Here is a 20,063-nt window from a genome sequence, read left to right as displayed (position 1 = left end):
CTCTCATTACTACAGGTAAGTATTTCAAGTCTAATAAATTTCTATACCTTCCACTTACATCTCAGTAAGACCTGGAAATGTCCATCCAAAGAGCCTGACCACCAACTTGCTGCGAACAACTGACCCATCTAGAAAATACTTGTCTTGAGAGTATCCTGTATCATGTATTCTTTATCACAACCCCTCGTCTCATATTTCACAGTACTGAGGCCACACAGACAAAGGACAAAAATTGCACATTTGGAATCTGTTTCCTTGGGGTTAGTAAGGGGATTTCTGGAATCTGGAGGTTCTCAGGCGTGTTTCCTATTGCTGGTTCCACCTTTGCTAAATGTGATGTTGTCAGAGAGAACATCAGTGACTGGACAGAGAGAACTAGGAGCTAACTTTTTAAACAAAACATATTTTTCTGTTATTATTGTTACTACGATGCTACTGTTGTACAAATACAAAACATCAAGGAGAAGCAACTGAAAAGCACTTACCTTTATTTCAAACTCATAGTGTTCATCCTTTCCCTGCCCACACAGGACATAGCGCGGAATACTAATTTTAATTGGGTCCTTTAGGTCATCTGGATTTGCTCCCAGAGAACGACAGACCATCCGCTTTCATATGCATACCAAATAGGGAGAACAAAGGAAAACCAAAATCACTACATAAAGAAGAAGAAGAAAAAAACTTCACTAAAAAACAAGAAAACATTCGAAGCCAGAAGAGCTGGGACAAGAGAGTATGAAGGTGGCAGAAACTATTTTGAAAATGAAGGAATTATCTGAAAACAAAATGGATCTGCTTTTGTAAGCAAGCCCTAGCATTTTGTTATGCATGAAAAATATGAGGTGAAATTCCTTTACAATAGCACTTACTCTTTCAAAAGGCATTTTCAGCTTAAATATCAAAAATAAAGGGAAACAGAAGACTTATTAACCCTCTTTGAAAAAACACATATACAAATCGTGCCTTTATTTTTTGTATGTATTTATATTAAAAAATCTGTTTCAAATATGCAAAGCTGTAGGGGATCTAGGCAATTAAGAAAGATCTTGGACAAATCCAAAGTCACTTTACAATTAAACAATAACCTAGTAATCCACTCTCAAAACAGTTTCCTACCATTTCCTTTAAATTTCATAATAGAAAACTCAGGTATAAGTTTACAATGTCTGAACAGAGCTACAAGGAGTTACTTGTAACAAAGGTACATTGGTCTGACAGCCAGGTAGGATTTCTAATTGTGAAGTTTTGTCGACAATAAAATAATTTTGCAATTGAAAAGCTCAACGTTTTGCAGTGACAGCGTCCAAAAAGTAGCATAACCATTTGTAGGGAATAAAAGTAGAATCTGCCTTTATGAAGTCATCCACTAACTCAATTGAAAAACTGAGTCTTGGTCTGATAACCTTAACCGTACTTAAAGAAGCAACAACACCGTTGCAAATATAAGTTAAAAAAATTGAAACACTATCACTTTAAACTTATGGCCACACTACGTGTTTGTTTTTAGCGATGCTATCCATCACTTCATCCATAACTGTATTCTCAACATTGACTTTCAGTAGTTTAGTAACTACCACAGACAAGTAGACATACTGCTTGGTCAAAATCCTTTAGTCTTGTCTAACACTGTCCAGAAATGTGAATGTGGTTCACACTTCTGCTTCATGACGCTTGGCCTCTCTGTAGCAACTCTCAGTGACCAAGTACACGTTATACTTCGTGATACTATTGAAAGCAGCAGCAGCAGAGTTGGAAACTCATGGGTAGATGCCCCTCTGAGTACTGTTACAGATAACTTTTTAAAATCCTCATCAGGTTATTGAGAAGACAGGCTATCTCATTATTTTGTTAGTAGTCAATTATAACTGCCGTTTTCCTTAATGATAACATTAATAGTATTGGAAAAGAAAATACAAAGGAGGGGAGTTTTAGTTTCAGTCAACTGCTTTTAGCTAGAAGTTGTTTTCCACAAATATTCTTCTTTACTGAATATTTAAAACAAAAAGGCTGGGTTTGAAGTTTTTTTTTTTTGTTTGTTTGTTTGTTTTTTTTTTTTTAAAAACGATCTTTGTTTACATAACAAAATTTTTCTTCCCTCCATTTTGCTTTTCTTTCACTTCTCCCCAAGTTCCTAGCTTTTTCAAGTTCTCTGCTTTATGGGGTGTAGAAATGTAAGCACTTCCTTCCTTGGGGGAAAGAGGAGTTCATTGCCTTGACAACAACATGATCCATTTTAAAACAACAAGAAAACCATAAAGTCACTCTTAAAACCACCTCTGTCAACATGTAATTTATTGGCAATCATTTTCAGGAAACTATTACAGCTAGTAGAAGAATAATTTCAAACACAATGCATTGTAAAAAACATGTCCTAATACATTAAATAACTCTTTGATAGTGATAAACATCCATCATTATGCTATGTTTAATTTACAGTGGAATAAAAGATATTGCAGTGAAGTCATTTTTTTTTTTTTTCATAAAAATGCATAATATCCAGCAAGCTAGATTTCAAAACAAAGAAGAAAATCATGTTATCTAGAACATAACGTGCACAAACATTTTTTAAAATGTGGGGCATCATCTGAAAAGCAATTAGTTACAGTAATTGCTGTCATTTAGCAGCCTTGATTTAAGACCATCCTCACAGACAGTGCCATGCTTCAAGTTAACTTTCAGCAAGACTGAAGAAATGCCCTAACACTGTGAGTAAGGGAGCCACGCTCTAAGTGGGCTGCTGTGATGTTCCACTCCAACAAAATGTGTCTACTCCATGGTCTGTGAGACATTTGTGTGTGTGTGTGTGTGTGTATATATATATATATATTTGTTGTTAAAAACAAAAACTATACATCAAAGTAAAACGACACATTTTGCCCTCATCTTTGGAATTGCTTTAGGTAGCATAAAGTTTGTGATTTATTTGTTTATTTATTTATTTATTAGTCATAACACAGCTTGCTATCCAAACCACCCTTCATCTTTCCAGACACGACTTTCCCATCCAAAGCAAGTTATGTCCTTTTAAGCATCAAGTGAATTACATTATCATGTCTTAACGTATGGTAAGAACAAATGGGAAACATTCTTCTACTAGTAGAGAGACTGAAGTCTAACTGTCTGGTAGAAGATTACACCTCTCCTGGCAATATGTTTACAGCATTTAGAATTTCAGATTAGATGCCACCATTTTTTCTGCCAAGGACCATCTTCCTCCAACAAGGCAGATGGCACATTCAAGCAACAGGATCCAAAGGTATTCGGCTCCCATTGCAAGGGAAAAAACAAAAGATGGGAAACAATGGCTTATTTATCTTCTGAACATCAGCTAGGAGTAACTTTTTACTGAGCTCGAGGCAAGCCTTGACAAGTGGAAATCTTCTATTTATTTTCGGTAGTTTCATTATTTTTTGGTACGTGATATTAAATAGCCAGAAAGAGATGCAGTCTCACAGCATCATCAACCCCACCGGTAAACATGAGAAAGGGAGGAAATTCAGGCCAGTTATCTGACACATTATATGGAAACAATTCTAGGGTTAATTTTGCTCCACCCTTCAGGCAGTATCCCCAGTTGCTAGCTATCCATTTAACATCACGAGAAACATGTACACAAATCATAAACCTGAAATGGCTGTCTTACTGTAGTTATAATGGTGTGACCAAAGGTCAAAAAGCCAAAGCATAACGTCTGCTTACATTCTCTAACCTCCATCATTTTAACATCACATTTTTCTAACGCACTCATATCATAGGACTGTAAGGCATTCCATTCGTGAGAGTACAAGTTAACTGCCTGGACAAAGTAGATAGGAATGACTCAAAAAAGCCATATCTTGTTTCTCCGCAAGAGGAGAGTGGGGTGGCGGGGTGTGAGGAGTGGAAATTGGAAAAGGGTATTGGATGTTCTCTCCATTTTTGTTCTCACTGCTGTTGACTCACTGCTTCCATGTAGCCTACACTCTCTTGGCTGTAGGCAAAGGTGGGAAACCCAAGAGAAAAGAGAGGCGGTACATCTACTGATCCCTGGTACCTCAGCCTACGTGACTTAAAACATGCCACACAACTCCTTTTGCACTTGCAACAAACTTTAATCGAGAAGCATATTAATCCTGTGAAACTCTAAAGCAGAAAAGAATTGCCAATAGTGTTCTTCCCAAAATTTTAAGAATGAAAGCCATAAACATCCTTACTATTAACACCACATAGTGATGTACCACAGGCTTAAACACACCTTACGTTTCAGACATCTATTGCAAATGTTTTGAAGCATTGAGATCAAGGGCACGAAACAGATGCGAAGCATAAAAAACAAAGATACTCAGAAAGATTAAGGAAAAGGCAATCAAGAAGGAATGGAGAAGACATTAATTAAGATGGATAGGAGATGGAGGAAGCCAAAAACAACAGCCAAAATGGAAATCAGAAGACACAGCTGTAATTATAGTTTTGATCCAATACCACTTTAAATAGAACTGTTTAATTTCCTCACCTTCCCAAGGAAATGTACATACAGCATATTAGAAACACACAAAAAGTAAGCAATCAAGTAATAATGGTTTTTGGTAAGATGCGTGTACACATCTTTAAGGCATTCCCTTAAAGGCTCAAAGGACTCTTTTGCCTATTGATGGGAAAAAAAAAAAAAAAAAAAGTATTTTATCAATATTCATTAGCCTCCTATTTTGAATGTATCTAAATGTATTTCGATTTCAACACCTAGTCAGATGCATAATTAGCCAAATGGCTTCTTCACTTGAACTGAATGTTAATTTCCAGATTTCCGATGGGATATGCAAACTGCTTTGAAGAATTGATGGGATGACTGTCATTTGAGTATTTATTTCTTTTTCACAGTATTTCGAAAAACCAATTCCTGAATCAGATCCAACCTTGCTCCTTCTAGAAAACACAAGCTCAATTTTTGTGAAATTCTCTTTGTCTGGCAAAACTACACATCGAATATCCTTCAAACTGTACAACTGAAGGCTGTCAAATTGTGATCGCTGGCATGAAGCATCCAAAAGGTTAGGTGCAGGATAAAAGTTACTGTTTTCCCTTAGGAGACCTATATGAGTAGTTGTAAGAACCAAAGATCTATACACATTCTGCTTAGCACAGTCTATTTTCACAGTGACATACAGCACTACTTGAATGTCAGCTAATGAAGGTTTAATATTTCCCATATTTTCATGGAGTAAGTAAGCCAGATCAGCTAATATAGTTCTGAATTTACAGGTCAAAAGTACTCCGTTTGATAGAACTAAGTCATTTACTTCTGACGTCCAGTCAAGTGACATCCGCATCAAATCATCTTTCAAGAGCTGATGATTTAAATAAACAGCATCCTCTGTTGTAGAAATCAAAATGCTCATTATGTCATGGCAAAGTCTTTGAGTGTAGTGCTTGTTATAAGTAAATATTGTGAGCAAATCATCTTCAGCAGAAAGAAGATTCACACTCTGTCCAGCAAAGCCAACATGAATCTCCCTTATTGCGATGACTGGAACCTCATGAAATATTGACAAGGAACTCTGACAGATGTTTTCCTTGACTGATGAAACAATAACATATAAAACAGAGCTGAACAAAAGCAAGCAAGCAGGTTCTGGATCAGGATTTTTGCAATTGCCAACAGCGAGCCAAAAGATACCTTTCAACTCCTCCATACTAATACAAATTTGAGGTAGGGCACGGGTCATAAATTCAAGCACTTTTCCCAGAGAACAGACCTGGAGTTTCAAAAAGACATCAGAAAAATGCAGAAATGTCTGTCTTAACACAAGACTATTTTCCAGCTCTTCATTTTTACAACCACATACACATCCTCCAGTGGGCTTTCTCACATGGGCACCCGAGATTCCTGTGCTTCCACACATCATGACATTCTCTTGCACAGGGGATTCAAGCTGCACATTTTCAGTACGAGCTTTGGTGTCATCACTAGCGTGGGATACATCTTGATTCATATCAGACTTGAAGAATACATCTACTTGCAAGTTTCTTATAAGTGGCAGATGTTTTATTAATGATACTGCTTGTGCACATCTCTCGCTTTTGTCACACAAACTTCCCAACTCCTTAATTTGTTTAGGAACCAAGGTACTGTTGAGCAGCTGACTGCTGGTATCTTTGTAAAGGCAGGAAAGCTTACTGAAAACATATCCCAGACCATAGGCGCGTTCTGGTCTGACATCCAAATGAGAACCTATTGACGTGGAAGAGATCAAATCAGAGTTTTTTTCCTTTGGAAGCTGAGAACTACTAGACTGGTCTTCCATTGCCCGTTGCTCTGTCTTAAATGGTCTGTTTTCTTTACAAGTTCCAGAGTGTATGTTAGACTGAGAAAAGACAAGGCATGATGAGCTGTTAAAACCAGCTTGCTCATTAGCACACATTAAGGATCCTAAAGGAGACAGCTGTTGAAAGTGGGAACAATCGGATTCAGCTCTTGAGCTGTCACAATCCTGAGAAGTCATTATTTTATTGTCAAAATGATTGAAATTTTCAAACTTGCAGAGTGAGTAAGCCACATTATTTAAGTCATGACTTGGTAAAGAAGTAGATAAAATGTTCTGATAAGGAACGTGCTTACTCTTTAAAGTATTACTTTCAGAGTGAGTTAAACTACTTTCAGTGTCACAGAGACAAGCAAAGCTCTCCTGTTCTGAATTACCCCTTTCATTCTCAAATGCCTTTTCTGATGTAAAGGGGGAGGAGATTCTTCCAAGCCTGGAAAAGAAATTCCACATCTCTGTATGTTCCTTCTGTCTGTTATGATCTGTTATTCCTGCGCTTTCTCCAAGCAACTCAGAAGCACATTTGTCATCTTTAGAAATAAATGGAAAGTCATAATGTGGCTGCCACTGCTGACTTTTCTGTTAAAAATGTCAAAAGAAGAAAACAAATGTCTTTAGAAGTCTTCTGATTTGAAAATTTCTTTAATTCAGATTTGATTTTGATTCCATTTGTACAATCATCCAAAATTTGTACGATTGCATAATCTCCCAAAATTAGAGAGAGAAAAATCAAACAAAACAGATTGAGGTCTGATTCAGGAATGGTTGATCTTCCCAGCCCACCACTGCTTTTCCTTTTTACAGTATCCATTTCACTTGGTTTATATCTGTTTTACTCAAAAAAAAAAAAACACCACAGGGAAGTCAAAGGACAGTGCAGAAATGTATAAGACCTTTATTATTTTTCCACACATGCACAAAAAAGGAATCCTGTACCATCCAAGACTGCACAAAAACAAGCAACAGATAATGTCAAGAGTCCAAGATAGTTTAAAAATAACAGCGGAGAAGTCCAAAAGAAAAAAAAATGTCCTAAGGAGAGGGGTTGCAGTCCTCCTCCTATTAAGGTTTAAATCCATAACGCTATTTAGGAATTACTCCCTGAGTCAAGTAATTAACAACACTTCCAGCAAGTTAAGCAACCGAATACAGTGGGAGGGATCTAAACTCAGTTTAGGAAGGCATGTATTAATCCTTCATGACATTCAGGTAAATTTGCCCAGTGCTACTGCTATCATCACAAACATCCATACAGTAGCGAGTTTACCATGAGTCACAAAACGTGCAGTGGTATTCGGCATTCAAACAATCTCCTTATTAAATGCTTTTATCCTCTAAAAAATCAGGAAAGGGATACTGTTCCAAATAAAGATCATGACAAAGCAAGGAAGAAACATCCACAACAATACACCTTTCAAATAAGGAAAAAGCTGTGCTCAACCTAAAAAAAAAAAACACTAATTGCAAGCTAGAAAAATAAATTGCTGTCTCTATTAGCCATTAATCTTGCTGTGAATTCAAAATTCTAATTGTGCAGCTAAACATTAAGAAATTTAATTACAGGGCATGCCATAATTTAAGGCAACCACTTCATTCTAACAAATTATGACCTACCTCATACTTCAGTTTGCGCTGAACAGTGCCATTATTAAGTCTCTCATTATCCTAAGAACAAAAAAGGTACAGGTGATTATTTAATAAAGTGCCTTTCTTGTGTAAGTTCATTTAAAGATATTTATAGGAAGAGATTTTATTTTTAATAGCTAAAAATAACTGTTTTCTTATATTTATTAAACCACTGGCATAGAAGTCGATCAAGCCAGTCCTCAGATGAATCAGATTATCAGTTTTTAAATGAACATTTGTTTCCAGTGTAAACGGTTACAGTTCTTATGACGGAAAATTTATCCATGTAGTTTAAAGGTATAAAATGAAAATCATGATTCCACCTGCAAGCTTCTTATTACCATTTACACACTCCTCATTGAAAAGAACTGGAATAGAACATGATACAGCCACTAGAAAATAAGAACAGCAAAATCTAAAACTGATAGCCCTGACTTACTGGTTGATTTTATTTTATTTTATTTTATTTATTCATTTATTTATTTTTAAGTATGCGCAGGAAAACATGAAAACTATTGACCAACAATAAAATCAGTGGTTACACACAGTACATTGAAGGTCAGAATTTCCTACCAGTCACTGCTCACCTTAAAACTTTCTGTAGACCAGAACAGGGAATTATCATTATCCTCAGCTTTATGATGAATATTTTGGAGCCTTCGCTGCACTTCTTGTTCAATAAAGGCATTTATCCTATAAGACATAGCGAAGTATGAAGCAAATATATATACATATATATATGTATGTATATTCTTAGATAAAATTTAAGACAAGCGTTTCAGAGAGTCTTTTAACTTAGGAACCCTAAACACTGCACAAATATAAATTGTTAGGCTAACATTAGACCATCTTTATCCCTCAAGGAACGTGGATTTTTGAGCAAGTGTTCATTTCACAGACAAAAGTTAACAAATTTGTTATCACAATTACAGAATTCAATGGGCCACAGGTTAAGCCACTGCTTTGCATGGAACTATGTACAAGTAGCAGTGAAGGTAAGATGGATGAGGAAGAAGTAGAAGGCTGGGGTTGCATTTTTATTACTTAATGGATTGCTTTTATCAGTTTTGTAACGTAGGCAACTTGAACTATCAAACTTTTGGTCTTCAAACAGAAAGAATGATCCAGGAGTTGGTATTAATGACTTCATGTATAAGTGTAAAAAGAACGAAGAGGAAAAATCATAGATTTTAAATAATAGTGGGCAATTGTCCTGTTAAAAAAGGCTTAATTATTTATTTTGTTGCTTTTAGTGTACATAAAGCAATACCATATAGACAAGTAACTGTAAACACAAACCAACTTAAATACACTTAAGTCTAGAAGTCACAAAACTCTATTGAAAAACAAACTGCACGGGAGCAACAGATAAGCCTGCTGGTTATTTAAAGTATAGCAAATTAATTTTATTTCCAGACTACTCTTTAGGTACAGTTAGAGAATTTAATTCCAGTTCAACCCTAGAAGAACAGAACTTTCAAAATATTTATTTTCATACCAAAAAGTTGCAGAAATCCAGGTTACCTACCTATCATCAACTAGTGGAGCACAGGGTGGCTGTGGCTTTGTTGGGCTGGTAGGGGAATTGGTATGGGACAGTCTCTCTTCTAATGTTCCATGATTTCCTTTCTGACCACCATCACCCTCATAAATTTTTTGCTTCAGCTGCTGAATTTCCTGGTCCAGGCTGCAAAGGTATCTTAAAATGTAATTCATGTTGTCTGTATTCAGGTACCATTGATTCCCATAGTTCTTAAAAGATGTGCAGTACTTACACTGAGAAACATGTTAAATCTTAACTATTAATATTTATGAAGATACAAGCATACTAATTGTTCTTTAAGCATATTTAGATAGGAAAATAGAGATGGCTCAAAAAACACGTTCCAACAGCAATGCTAGGCTAAATAAAACAACTTCATAATCCTCCAACACAAGTGGTATCTAAACTCAGCACATTCAATATTAATTCAGAAAGACTAAACTAATCTAATAGGATCATTTGAATAAAACTTTCATCATTACAGAACTCTACCAATTACGTCAGTTACTTAGCTTCTAGGTCGAAGTAGATTAATAAATAGGGGAAAAAAATGAAATAACTCAAAATACAGTAGTACTAAAAACAACAACCCAAGACAACAATGTGGCAGAGCATATTTGTAAGAAAATCTTAAAACTGTGTACTATACATATAAATCATTATTTTTCAGCTACTCTTTTCTGCATATATATATTTCTGAAAATTTACCAACAAAATAAAAAGTCTAGTATTTATTTTACGTACGTTATAAATCACCTTTTGAAATGGAAACCTCCTCACTTTCTCTAACAAATAAATTTCGTATCAGCCAGGTTTGTGCACACAATAGAATATGTAAAATCAGATACAGCATTTTTGACCAAAAATGCCTGAGGCATCTGGTATAAAATAAGAAGCACTTCTTGCAATATTTATCATTTAGTCAAATTAAACTATATTATAACAAAGTAATCTGCAGAACAGCTTTCACTTATAATGTAGCTGAGATTAGATTAGTAACACAGTAATAATCTTCCTCATTTCCATTACAACTTTTGTCTCCAAAGGTAATTGTTTTCCTAGGGGTTACTCGAAAATTAAAGAGTAAAAGAATAGAAGTTCCTGCAGAAGGAATGGAAAGCATGCAAAGTAGGGATTCTAATATTTTAACTGCAATTGCAAATATCAAAATTGAAGTACAATGCTACAACTACTGTATTCCTTCCTGGAGGTTAAAACTGAAAATTGAATAGCGAGTAAAAATGCTGTGGCTTCGGCAGGAGTAAAGCAGGCTGAGTTGTTACTTCATTTTTAGAGTACTTTCTGCAGCACAGCCAGAAGCCATCTGTTTCTTTTGATTAGCAGCAAAACAATCTTGCATCCTGAGGGAAAGTGGATGGGAGATGGCTGATAGATATGGGGGAGTGTTTGCATCTATGGAAAATCAATTTAACCACAAAAATCACAATTATATTAAGGGAACATAGCTTATCTCTTCATTTGTAAACATCCTTCTATCAAAAGATATCATTTCCTACAGTTATAAGCTTATCCAGCTGTGTGATGCCTCTGCCAGTAAGTGCACTGAATTGCTCCTTGCCCCCTTTGAGCGATGCATCCCATCGCCTCAAAGATAGCTCTGAAGTTGCTTTGTGCTCATTCTACAGCCCCAAATTCCTGCCAATAAAGACAAAGTGCGGGTGCATAACTCCAGTATGAATTGGCTCCAGGTTATCATTTTGGGGGTCATCCCTGTAGGTGAAAGGATTTTGAGCCGGCATATTATGCCAACTGGAAAAACATTTTATCCAGTTATGATGGCCTTGGGCTCACAGAACATTTCAGATGGATATTGGATTTAAATATTTTTAGATAGCTAAGAGATTTGAACCTCTTTTTCTGAAGCACGCTCTTACCAAATATTATCTAGATAAATAATAAGCAGCACATACAGTTAATATGCTTGTCAGGGTCCAAGACATTATTTACTTGGAAGTATAAACTTGAACACTTGTGCACAAGTGTTATATAAATAGTCTGAAGTATTTAACATGTATCTTAAGATTTTCTTTTGCCACAACATTCATAGAAAGTTAGCTATCCGTGTGAGTGCATAAATGACACTCCGAACAAAATTATTCAGGCCCCTGGGCCTCTCACTGAATGACTACAAAGTTTTATTCAGTTTGTGCAAGAGGTCTTTAAAGTTAACAACAACAAAATAAACAGACCTTTTCGCTTCTTTGGAATCTATTTCTAACATATTTTTTCTAGCTGACAACATATTTTTCCCACTTATTACACAAACCAGCAATATCTTGAGGGCTAGCTAAAAAGCTGTCTATTTTTGTGGAACCTCCAGTTGTTTATAGCTGGCTTTATTCAAGCGAGATGCTCAGTGCAGAAAACTAGATTTCATGTTCTTCAAGACAATTATGAAAAATATAGGCAAATAGCCCCAACAAAATGATAACTCAGTATTGAAAAAGCCTAACTAAAATCCACACAATGTAGCTTTACACGTGGAAAGAGTGACCTAAAGGTCAGTGTGAAAAAAGGAGCTATTATCTCCTGATAACAGTTTAAAATAAACAAGATACAGAAGAGTTCATCAGTTTTGCTATAGGTAAGTGTATTTTTGGTGATTCTTCTCATCAAGCATCTGGTTTGAAGTGCTTCTGAAAGAAGAATCGGGTAATCACTGGAATACTAAAATAAAACAAATCTAATTCTACCTCAAGAAAAACAAAATCATTCTTTCACCAATAACAACAAGTTTTCAAGCTCTTGTGTTAGCAAATCAGACAACGCCTTTTTAAAATGCTAATTTTGCCCTTCTTCCAGACTGCATGGATTGAATCCACTAAACCCAGTGAATTTTTGCTCAGGCCAAAAATACAATAAAAAAATTCTTCCTCTCCTGTGAAGGAAGAACCCTCCTTACCTGAAAATTTTCCTCTGAGACTTCTATACTTAGCACAAATACTAGGCTATAGTTCCAAATATCGTATGTGTAGCTGGTAACGTTGCTTCTGTATCTAAAAGGGTTTGTCATCACATAGGGCTGTATCGAAGCAGCTGTATATTTTCAAATATGTTTGAAAAACAAATTTTACACAGATATATGGCTAGTCTACTTTATTTAGCCCTAAAGCCAGTAACAAAACATTAAACATTACACCGGTTTACTTGGAATACCAGGAGTGTTCCACACATCATCAGCTGAGAGAGACAGTTGGCAATCTACCTTGACTATCAATCTCCGAATCTTGAACCAACAAATAGCTTGCTACCAATAAAGAAACAAAATACTATACATTCATATATTAATAAAAAGAAACTTGTAAAATAGTGCATGCATTTGTAAGGGCTGAGCATGGGGTTGGCTGAGCTGTCTAAATAGGTAAAAACAACTTAACTGAATGCTGTGATGGCTCATGCAAGTACTATACTGCGGGGGATGAGTTAAGTGTCCAAATAGAAATCAATAAGCAGGCAAGAATCTTTCAAAAAGCAATACGTAATGTCAATTTTGGGCAAACTACTTGAAACAATAAGAAACTCAAACAGTGGGACACAGAACAAGCTGCCCTCTCAAAATCTACGCCATAAAAATGATGTACTTTTTGTGAATCGCAGGTCCTAAAAACTGAAGCTATCGGAACACTTACCGTTCCCGGTCTTGTTCAAGGGCTTTTTGCTCAGCTTCTAGACTAGCCTGCAGACCTGCCTGCTCGCTGCAGCTGTTGTTCAAGGTAGCAAGCTTCTGTTTCTGCTCTTCAATTTCAAAGTCTATCGTAGAACGACGCTGCAAAGCAGAATGCCTCCTTTCTAACTTAGCGACAGCTTGTTCCAGCGCCTCCCTCTGCTGTTTTTCCCTTGATTCAAGGATTTCTTTTTCCTTCTTCCGAACTTTTTCTTCCTGCCGAGCTACATTGGCTGTGAATTCAAATGTTTCTTGAAGCTGCTGCAACTGATTTGTGCTAGCTCTATATTGTGCAAGCTGCTCTTCTTTTTCTTCTATTTCTTTCTCTATTTGATAGAGAGTATTATCTAATCCTAAGAAGCCTCTATCGAGGACTTCAGAAGCTCTTTGCTTTTCTTCCAGCAGTGCTGGCAAATGATTACTCTTCAGGTACTCAAGCTGCCGTACTTTAGATTGAAGCCTGTATTCTGCTGGCTTTATCTTGTCAAATTCGTCAGCCTTGAGTACAGCATCTGCAAAGTTTTCATCATCTTTCTTGAAACTTACACGTTCTTCCTGTGCAAACTTTAAGTGTTCTACAGCTCCTTTTTCATGTGCAATCTCCTTTTCTAGGTGATCCATTTGCTGAACTAAATCTTTTTCCAAAATAGTCAACTGTTCTAGTTGTTTTCTTTTAAACTCTATGAAACTATTCTGTGCTTTTTCTAACTCTTCACAGTTTTCATCACCTTCAGATCGGGCTTCCTTGACTTTCAAAAGAGATTCTCTGATATCTTCAAGATCTCTTTTCTCTTCTTCAAGTCGTTGTACATCCCCTCTCTTCAGGAGCTGTATCATGACCTGTTTTTCTCGAAGCTGTTGTTCTAGATGAGCCACAAGCATCACCTGCTCCCTTTCTTGTTCCTCAAGTCTCTTTTTTTCCGATTCCAGCTTAATGTACTGTTCATCCTTTTCCTTTTTAAGTTTTTCTAGTTCTCGGAAAATCTGCATTTTCTCTTCTTTTTCATTATGATTAAGTTCTTGTAGGCGCTGCAATTCCTCTTTGACACGGGCAAAAATTTCTTCCTGCTGCTTCTTCTTTTGAAGCTCTATCTCCTGTTGTTCCCGCAATCTCTCTTCTTCAAATTTTTCTTTTTCAGCCAGCAAATCCTTTAACCTGCTCTCAATGTGAACACTTCTGCGTTTCAGACTCTCTTCCTGTTTTCGAATTTGCAGCTGTACTATTTCTGTTTCTTTGCGCTGTGACTCTACTTCTTGTTGCATTCTTACAAGCTCTGCTTTGTCAGATCTTTGTTTCTCCTCCATTTCTTCTATTTGTTTCCTGCAGCAAGACATTTACAAGAAATATATCAAACTTTTATGTTTGTTTTATCCAAAAGACAATATATCACTTAGAAGTTAACATGTTTTGGACAGAGATTTTGCAACCCGTACCACAATTATATATATATATATATATATATATATATATATATATATAGTATTGTATATATTATATATAATACTATATATATATATAATTTTATATAATATAATGTATATATATAATTTTGTTTTGCTGCTTGGAAGTAACTCAATCCTTGAGAAAATGGCACAGACTCATAATTTATTTCAAAATGTAATGTTGTGGATACATTAAATTCTAAGAAAACATGTTAGATAGCATTTATGTTGGTAGCATAGCATTAGACTCTATTAGCTTTATCCAATCCAATAAGAATATTGATAGAACACACAGGGCACAGTGAAAAATAACCGTATGTATTTTTTACACATGCACACTTATTTGCATACAAACAAAAAGGACTTGGTGTGAAATTTGCCTCACCAAATTTGAGTCAACAGATGAATTGAAACAATGTCTTCTCTTTTTGCAAACCCAACTGATCTATTGATAAATGGGAATATAAGCTTAGGAACAGATGGAGTTGAAAGGCAAATTACTTTAAGACAAAGTATGGCCCGTGCAATAACTCTTTTAAAGGTTCTAATGGAATCCAAGTGAGGAAAGACTGAGACTTGAAGATGCCACAATTACCCCTACAATACAATCACCTGGACTACAGCTTGTTTCTACGTGTATTCCTTGGTTAGTTTGGAAGAAGTTAAAATCTGATCGATTAAAACACAAATCAACTTCAATGTAATCTGAATTCAAAGTCTATCAACATAACAAAGAGGATAAGATCAGCGATTCTACTGTATCATTTTCTGAAGGACATCTTCTAATTGCTCAGAGCTTGGGTGGGATTTGTGGTTATTTTTTGTTTGTTTTTTGCTTTTGTTTTGTATTTATTTTGACTTTATTTAACTTGGTCCAACGATATAAAAGCTCTTTCAAAACTGAGCAAGCAGTATAAAGTGGAGAAGGCAGAAAACGTCTTTCAGCTTATGAATCTAATCAATGCTGTGATCTGCAACAAGGTGAGATCTTTTACTTGTAAAATCTTAGCAGATATGATGAGTCAGAAAAATCAGCTTAGTTCTCCAGCTGATAACAATGCTTTATTTTTTGTTTTGAACTGATTGCTAAACGTCATTCTGATAAGTATTATTAGCATGTCCATACCATTGCAGAAGCAGATTAATCAAGATTCAATTCAAAAGTGACTGGAGTGTAAAAAAGATCCAGGTAAAGAGCCTCATTTGTCATCAAGTCCACAATGTTCTCTCCCTATATATACACATACATGTGTGTGTGTATATACTTACATACATACATGTATACTTAAAGAGAATAACGTTACCTTTTACTTTCTAATTTTTCAAGCTCCTCTCGTTGTTGTCTCTCAAATTCTAGCCTGATTTAAGGAAAAAAAAAAATCTTGAATATATATGAGCAAGATACACAATTATGTAATTCACAATGATTATTATAACAATGATGCAAATGAAAAGTTTTATGAAACTACTTTCTACAGTAAAAGAAAGTATTTCCTTCATTAGGGTTACAAATTAGGTATCATGCTGTCTGACACTTAAGTACAAACAAAAAAGTGAATGAATTTCTGGGGGAAAAGACTATTTAAAAAGTTAAGATAAACAAGACAAATGATTAGCATAGCCTCTGCAAGTTAACTACATGCGGACATGGCAATCAATACATAGGAATTGAATTTCTCTACCTTAAACAGATCGGTCCTTTTACAGGGAAAAGACTGCCATGGGAGGTAGGGGGAAACAGAGCAATCAGTTAAGAGAGGAATTGATAGCAAAAACATATTAGCAGTACAGACTATAGTAACATCACCAACAGTTTGTTTTATTAGAGGTTAAATCGGTTAGATTCATGGAACAGCAGTCCATCACATTACAATTCAAAGTAAAATTTAAGTAGTTATTCTTTCTTAACACGTTTTACAACTGCCAGTGATAGTTAATCGATGCTCATAATCCTATGGTTTATTAGCTTGGCCAATTCTGAGAAGGGAGTGAGCTACGGAACTATGCTACAGCATATGCCTGCAATTCTTCCTTTTCCTCCCAAGAAAAGAAGCATTACTTTGATGTGATCAGTGAGGCTGAAAAAAATTCATACTCCTGTGAAGTGAAACATTCATGAACAGAACACAATACAAGCCCATTTATCTAAAATATTTTGAGATTTTAATATGTTTAGCTTGATAAGGTTCTGAATAATTACAGGAGAGTATTTTCTGTCATTTTTAATATCAGCTCTTATTACGGTCATACAGAAGTCTCTTATTTTAATTTCCTTTGAAAGACTTGTATTCTTTAAGGCAATCTTCCAAAGGAAATGGTCTCTGTGCTTTTTTTAAGCATAAAGAATCTATATATGAGCTGAAGTACTCTACCAAATACACAAATATTCAGTTATTTCAGAGCTGAAAAACAACTTAAGGAGTTTACAGGTGAGAGAAACGCTGAAGAAAATGCAAGACTGCACCACAAGCTAACTTCAATTATTTGAGGAACTGCACTTTAAGATGTCACAACTTCAATTGTGTAGGCATGTGTTTTAAATATAAGGTCTATTTAATATCTCTTTCTAAAATCATACAAATGTCTGAAAAGGAGTTATCATTGGAAACATGCAGAAAATACAACATTAATGTGATGTTTATAAAACAATTCAAGTAAACTTTGACTGCAAAGTGCTCAAGAAGCATCTTTCTAACCATTGGAATAGTGGAGAAACACTCATTTAAAAAAATCTATTTTTCCCCATTTTAGATTGTTACACACAACTCCAGATATTCAGAGCCTTCATATACATTTCTCATCAAGACCCCTTTACGTTAAGATCATGTCTAAAACGGGCACTTGTAGCCACCATCTCAATGCCACAGCACAAGGAGAGATAAATATGTTTCCTCATTTTCTTTAGTAGTAGTGCAAAATTCACAAAGTTATGCAAGAGCAAGTACAAAAGCAATCTTAAGAGACTGTCAGAAAGCAAAAGTCTTATTCAATGGTTACCAAGCTTTCTTCTTTTTTAAGCTATACCTGATAATCCCTCACTGTAGCTAGTCTGCCTCTGGAATTCATAGCTGCTAGCTCTCGCTTCTTAGCTAGGGCTTGGCTGTCACTATATTCATCATTATTTCAGTCCAAAATAATATAGAGCTGGGGGATTTGGAGTCTGGAAATGCAGATGCCCATTAAGCACTGTCAGATGTAAACCATCTATGCTAAGAGAATTGGCAGAGACGATTTACAAGTATTCCCATGCTTAGTTAAGCCACAGTGAAGTAAAACATTGCAGATCTGATGATATAATGCACAAACCCAGAGCAAAATCTTTTGATATTGTGACACTTCTATAAAACACATAATTTGGCAAAACATATTTTATATATACATAAAAACGGTAACGGGCTTTTGATAGAGATCTTATCCAAAGAACGTGAGCCATCACAGCAATCATTTATATATAAACACGTGAGCAGTGAAAACTCCCTGGTTTTCTCTTTGATGAAGCATCTCTACTACCTTCACCAGTCATGTCAAGGCAATAAGTTTTATCTTACACCAAAATGAAACTAGAGCTGCTCAAAGGGTTGCTCAGAAAAGACAGGAATGAGCTGCACAGAAATAGTTTCTTCTTCAGTGTAACTGGCTACTTCCCAAAGCAAATACAGATCACCATCAACATCCCCATCAGCAGCTTCCAAACACTACATCTAGCTGCTCTAAAAATATATATTTAATGCATTTTAGACAAGTGAAAAATAGTTCTGTGAACAGAAAGCCTAACACAGCCTTGTGTATTGCTGCTTATTTAGATTCAGTGATGCCTAAGATGGTCTTTGGAAGTCTTCAAAAGACGTTTAGATGTAGAGCTTAGGGATATGGTTTAGTGGAGGGCTGTTAGCGTTAGGTTGGAGGTTGGACTCGATGACCTTGAGGTCTCTTCCAACCTAGAAAATTCTGTGATTCTGTGATCTGTCTGAGCTCCACTGAAGGCTCTCCTCCCACACAGATATTCAGCGTCTCTATTCTCTACCAGTGCTTGCACTGCGGACTTTATTATCACAGGGGTAATAATGATGCATGTTTTCCGCATCTGGCTGCCCATTTTATCAACACGTTCAGGAATTCATTACTTTTGAGACAACCACCTCTGTAATATTTGCTTCAAACTGGTTACGGGTTCAAAAGGTGTTTCAGGACAGGAAAGGAACTGAGGAGGCAGAACAGGCAGGCAGTGATTGCAGAAGCCTTCCTTCTTTAAGAAGCTAGTAAGAAAAAAAATCTCAGCATCCCCAAAACCATCATTGGCTGTAACAAATCACTGCCAGTTTTACAAAGCACAGATACAGGACTGATGTTTTTTGGATTAGGATATCCTTAATAAAAATATTTTTTTTTTCTCATAAACTCTACTCCCTTTATTAATGTGAGCACTACTGTGAATAGAAAAAAATATTAGCTTGAAATTAAAAAAATATACATACAGATATTAAGGACTAGAATCTACTCTTTCTTCTTTTGTAGATCTACCACAAAGGAACTTAATCTGATCAGTGTAGAATTAAATAGTCACCATTTTCCTGGAAAATGTGGCGTATCTAGTGATAAGGACAGTGTAGATAAGCCACAGAGAAAAGGAAGTCAGTTCTACTGGTACAATACCACAATAGCTTAATTTACACAGCACAAAAGTGTGATCTGGTACTACATCTGTTAGGAAAGACCGAGTACTAGCAGGACTACAAAGATGTTACAATGCTGTTCAGTAGCCCAATTTATGAGATTAATTAAAAAACCCAACATGCTGAAGACAAGACAAGATCAAGGTTTCTCATGAGTGGTTTTAGAGTTATAATATAATATACCTTACAGAAGGTCCACAAATGAAATCTTCAACACAGATCTACAAGCAAAACTGTTTTATCCAAAGCTTATTACCTGAAGCAGCGTTGCATGACACTGGATTAAAGACAAAGACTGGGAATGAACAGAACAAAGGATTTTGCACAGCAAGCCAAAGTTTTATGCAACTATCTCCACATATGGGAAATCAACAGCCTAACAAACAAACAAAGAAAAACACAGCAAAAGCTGCACATACAGCCCACCCACCTGAAAAAAAATAAAAATAAATTAAAGGTATCGCTGATTTTCACATGGGAAAGACATAAAATAAGCAAGACCTGCACGATATCTTCTTTAAAGAAAACAAAATCTCAGAGTACAAATGAAGTTAGAGAACAGAACCATATAGAAAGAAACACAAAGTGCAGCAAACGCCTCTACTCAAGCAGCATTTAGCAATCATTACCAGACACACTGTCTAAAATACAGTAGAGATTTTGTTATGAATAATGTCTCCGTGACCACCACTAAAAGTGTTGGGACTGAGAAAATATAGGTTTAAAAATCAACTGCTAATTTGGACAACACTTAACCTGAACAGCATAGACACATTCAGAAAAACACCAAATGA

The 20,063-nt window shown here is 35.8% G+C and overlaps 1 protein-coding gene across 10 annotated transcripts in view; it reads right to left on the bottom strand.

Moving 5' to 3' along the window:
- Positions 1-20,063, bottom strand: part of KIF16B (kinesin family member 16B) — a 138,355-nt gene that overhangs the window by 46,637 nt on the left and 71,655 nt on the right. For 2 of the 10 annotated variants that reach the window (XM_084513119.1, XM_084513117.1), the window contains exons 18-24: positions 16,279-16,311; positions 15,901-15,954; positions 13,119-14,474; positions 9,454-9,624; positions 8,513-8,618; positions 7,914-7,964; positions 486-608 (exon numbers count right to left, since the gene is read on the bottom strand). In XM_084513119.1, coding sequence (XP_084369245.1) covers positions 486-608; positions 7,914-7,964; positions 8,513-8,618; positions 9,454-9,624; positions 13,119-14,474; positions 15,901-15,954; positions 16,279-16,311 — 1,894 coding nt within the window. Of the gene's footprint in view, positions 1-485; positions 656-2,277; positions 6,879-7,199; positions 7,741-7,913; positions 7,965-8,512; positions 8,619-9,453; positions 9,625-13,118; positions 14,475-15,900; positions 15,955-16,278; positions 16,312-20,063 lie in introns of those variants that run through there. The other 8 variants (XM_084513118.1, XM_084513121.1, XM_084513112.1 and 5 more) reach the window with 8 other exon arrangements.

The sequence above is a fragment of the Aythya ferina genome, assembly GCF_964211825.1.
Source record: "Aythya ferina genome assembly, chromosome: 3".
In the NCBI taxonomy this organism is placed as follows: Eukaryota; Metazoa; Chordata; class Aves; order Anseriformes; family Anatidae; genus Aythya; species Aythya ferina.
This window is presented reverse-complemented; position numbering and strand designations above follow the sequence as displayed.